General features: G+C 39.8%; 1 protein-coding gene across 1 annotated transcript in view; it reads left to right on the top strand.

The window, feature by feature from the left end:
• Nucleotides 1-317, top strand: part of NUP35 (nucleoporin 35kDa) — a 7,863-nt gene extending 7,546 nt beyond the window's left edge. Inside the window, exon 8 of the mRNA XM_009085204.1 lies at nucleotides 28-317. Coding sequence (XP_009083452.1) covers nucleotides 28-105 — 78 coding nt within the window. The 3' untranslated portion in view covers nucleotides 106-317. The remainder of the gene's footprint in view (nucleotides 1-27) is intronic.
• The last annotated feature ends 2,614 nt before the right edge of the window (nucleotides 318-2,931 follow it).

Genomic DNA, 2,931 nt, shown 5'->3' on the forward strand with positions numbered 1-2,931 from the left:
CTCTATGTTTTTCTCCCTGCCTTCTAGGTGGTTTCTGACAGGCAAACTCCTAGGAAAGATGAAAGTATCATCTCTAAAGCAATGGAATATCTGTTTGGCTGGTAATAAAGAGGAAGTAACACACTGGGTTCAAACTGTGCTACTGCATCTGTGGTTAGTTGTATAACTACTTGTGGCAGTATTTTATCTGACATCTCACCTGTTATGCCTTCAGCTGATTCAGCAAACATGTAGCTTGCACTTCGGGCAATTTACACATGGTTTTACAAACTGAATAAATGTAAATAAAAGTGCTTTATTTCCATTTGTGCTCTGATTGCATGATTGTAGAAAAAATGTCATCATCTCCTCTGGAACTGCTTTCTGTGAGTTACCTACCAGTAAGCTGGAAATGGTTAAACTGGAAGCTGCATTTACTGATGCCTTTCATTTCTGATTTTTTTCCCCCTCTGGAACAATGATGGGCTACTTGCAGGAAGAACAATATGCACAGTTAGCTCCTAGGGACAGGGCCTGTTCTTAGGATGTGTGATTTTAATAATTTTGATTAGGATTCATTGCTCTTTTGTAATTATCTCTGGCATACTGTTCTCATTATCACAGCAACATTTTAACTCTTTGTTTTGTTAATAAAGTTAAGTTTTTTCTTAGGTTGTTTTTTTAACAATTATGAGTTCTGTTAGGAAAAACTGTTTGCAGTACTCTTAACTGTTAAGTATGATGTTGCCTAATGTTTATTAAAGGGGTGTCAGCAGAGCAGTTGCTGCTGATTTTTACCAAAGTAGTTCCAACAAGGCTTCAAATAAGCTAATGTTCAAATATCATGTCTGTGAGTGTTATATAACAGTGTGCATTGAACAGGTAATGAACTGTGGCAGTCTGAATTATAAAATGTTGAGTTGAGATAGAAACATGCAATGTGTTAGTGACCAGAGCTGCTATCATTTCAAGACTCTGCTAAGAAATTTTCTCTAAGGTATGGGCTGAATGAAGATTGATTTTATTTTTTTAATTTTTATTTTTTAATTTGAACCTTCCCCCTTGAAGTTTTGGAGGTGAACCTTTCAGTAATTTTGTGTGTCATTTAAGCTCATCATCTTTCACCTGCAAAGAGAACGATTTTTTTCTGTAATACTTGGTAAACTACAAGCCCCTGTTCCTTTTCTGTTTTTGTGGCTGTGTTGTTGTGGGTCAACATCAGCCTTTTAGTTTGGGTCAATAGTATTTTCATAGAATCATTGAATCAACTGGGGAGGTGAACCTTTCAGTAATTTTGTGTGTCATTTAAGCTCATCATCTTTCACCTGCAAAGAGAACGATTTTTTTCTGTAATACTTGGTAAACTACAAGCCCCTGTTCCTTTTCTGTTTTTGTGGCTGTGTTGTTGTGGGTCAACATCAGCCTTTTAGTTTGGGTCAATAGTATTTTCATAGAATCATTGAATCAACTGGGCTGCCCTCTTGTCCTGCTGCTGGTTGCCTGGGAGAAGAGACCAACCCCCACCTGACTCCAACCTCCTGTCAGGGAGTTGTAGAGGGTGATAAGGTCTCCCCTGAGCCTCCTCTTCTCCAGGCTAAACAACCCCAGCTCCCTCAGCCTCTCCTCATGGCACTTGTGCTGGAGTCCCTTCACCAGCCTCGTTGCTCTTCTCTGGACCTGCTCCAGCACTTTTTCACTTTGGTCTAGTGAGTGTCCAGTCATACCCATTTCAATGCATTGCTTGTCACTCCGTGTGGTCTCTTTGGCTGCACTTCCCTGGTGAGATTAGATGGCAAAAGATTAGTCCAGGAGCATGCTTTGTGTCCCTCAGATGCTAGTGGGCATCCAATTTACAGGCTTAAGGGATAGACAGTCCTGAATAAAATCCCCAAAGCACTTGGTTGGAAGTCAGGTTTCTCCCTGCGGGGCTTCACTGTATGCTTTGGAAGTAACCTACATGCAGGCAGGTACAGAAAGTTTTTGAGGTGCATTTAACTGATTTGCTAGTTTAGGCTTGTAGAATTGCTACTTGTCCATTTGCTTTTTGATCAAAGGTAGGTGATCAGACTTAATATCTGAACACGTTTTCTCAAAATACATTGTGCTTTTCTTGGCAAAACGTGGTTTGTTGTCCAGATGACTTTTAGGGGAGAAAAAAAGCATGTGTTGGCTAGCTGCTTTATGGAATACATTTTTGGTGTGCTTCAGAGGGATGATGGGTACTGGATTTGGTGTAGTGAAGTGTTATACATCTGAATTTCTATTGAGTGGGTCTGAAGCTGAATACATAAGGGAGGAGTTTGAGCCCAAATCAGTAGTTTGACTCATCTATTTTGCCAATAAGTACCAGATTTAAAACTGTACTGAGTTATTCATTTTCTTGGTTGTTTATATTAGTCTCTTGTTTTTCCTAGCTTGAGGGATGATTGTACTAATTGGTCATTGCAGCTTCCTGTCGAGTGGAAGCACATGAGGGTAGTGGATGTCATTTACTTTGCTCTGGAGGTAGTAAGTAGGAGAAGAAGGAAGTTCAGTGCATATCAATCTGTGTCCTCCTGAACAGTATCATTAAGAAATTATCATCATGTGGCTTCTGCTGGTGAATACTGCTGATAAGACTTCATATGTTGTGTTAGTGTTGAGCACTAGTTAAGCTCTGGTATCAGTGATTTGGGCTTACCAAGTCTGAGCACATTCCAGTCCTATACTGCACAAACCACTACACAGATTTGTGGCAATGTATTCTGATAATGTCATTATTAATTATAGGAGTGTACAGGAGCCATGTGTGAAAGGGGAGAGGCTGTTGAGAAACATCTGTGAAAAATCCCTGGAACACTGGGAAGGTCTTCAAGTGAACCTTTTCAAGTCTATCTACTATTGTGAGGTAGCGTTGCATTGAAAAAACCAGTTCTTCCCCTTTGTTAACCTTGTAATTAATTTACACTAACA

Source organism: Acanthisitta chloris, unplaced genomic scaffold (genome assembly GCF_000695815.1).
Source record: "Acanthisitta chloris isolate BGI_N310 unplaced genomic scaffold, ASM69581v1 scaffold7712, whole genome shotgun sequence".
Taxonomy (NCBI): domain Eukaryota; kingdom Metazoa; phylum Chordata; class Aves; order Passeriformes; family Acanthisittidae; genus Acanthisitta; species Acanthisitta chloris.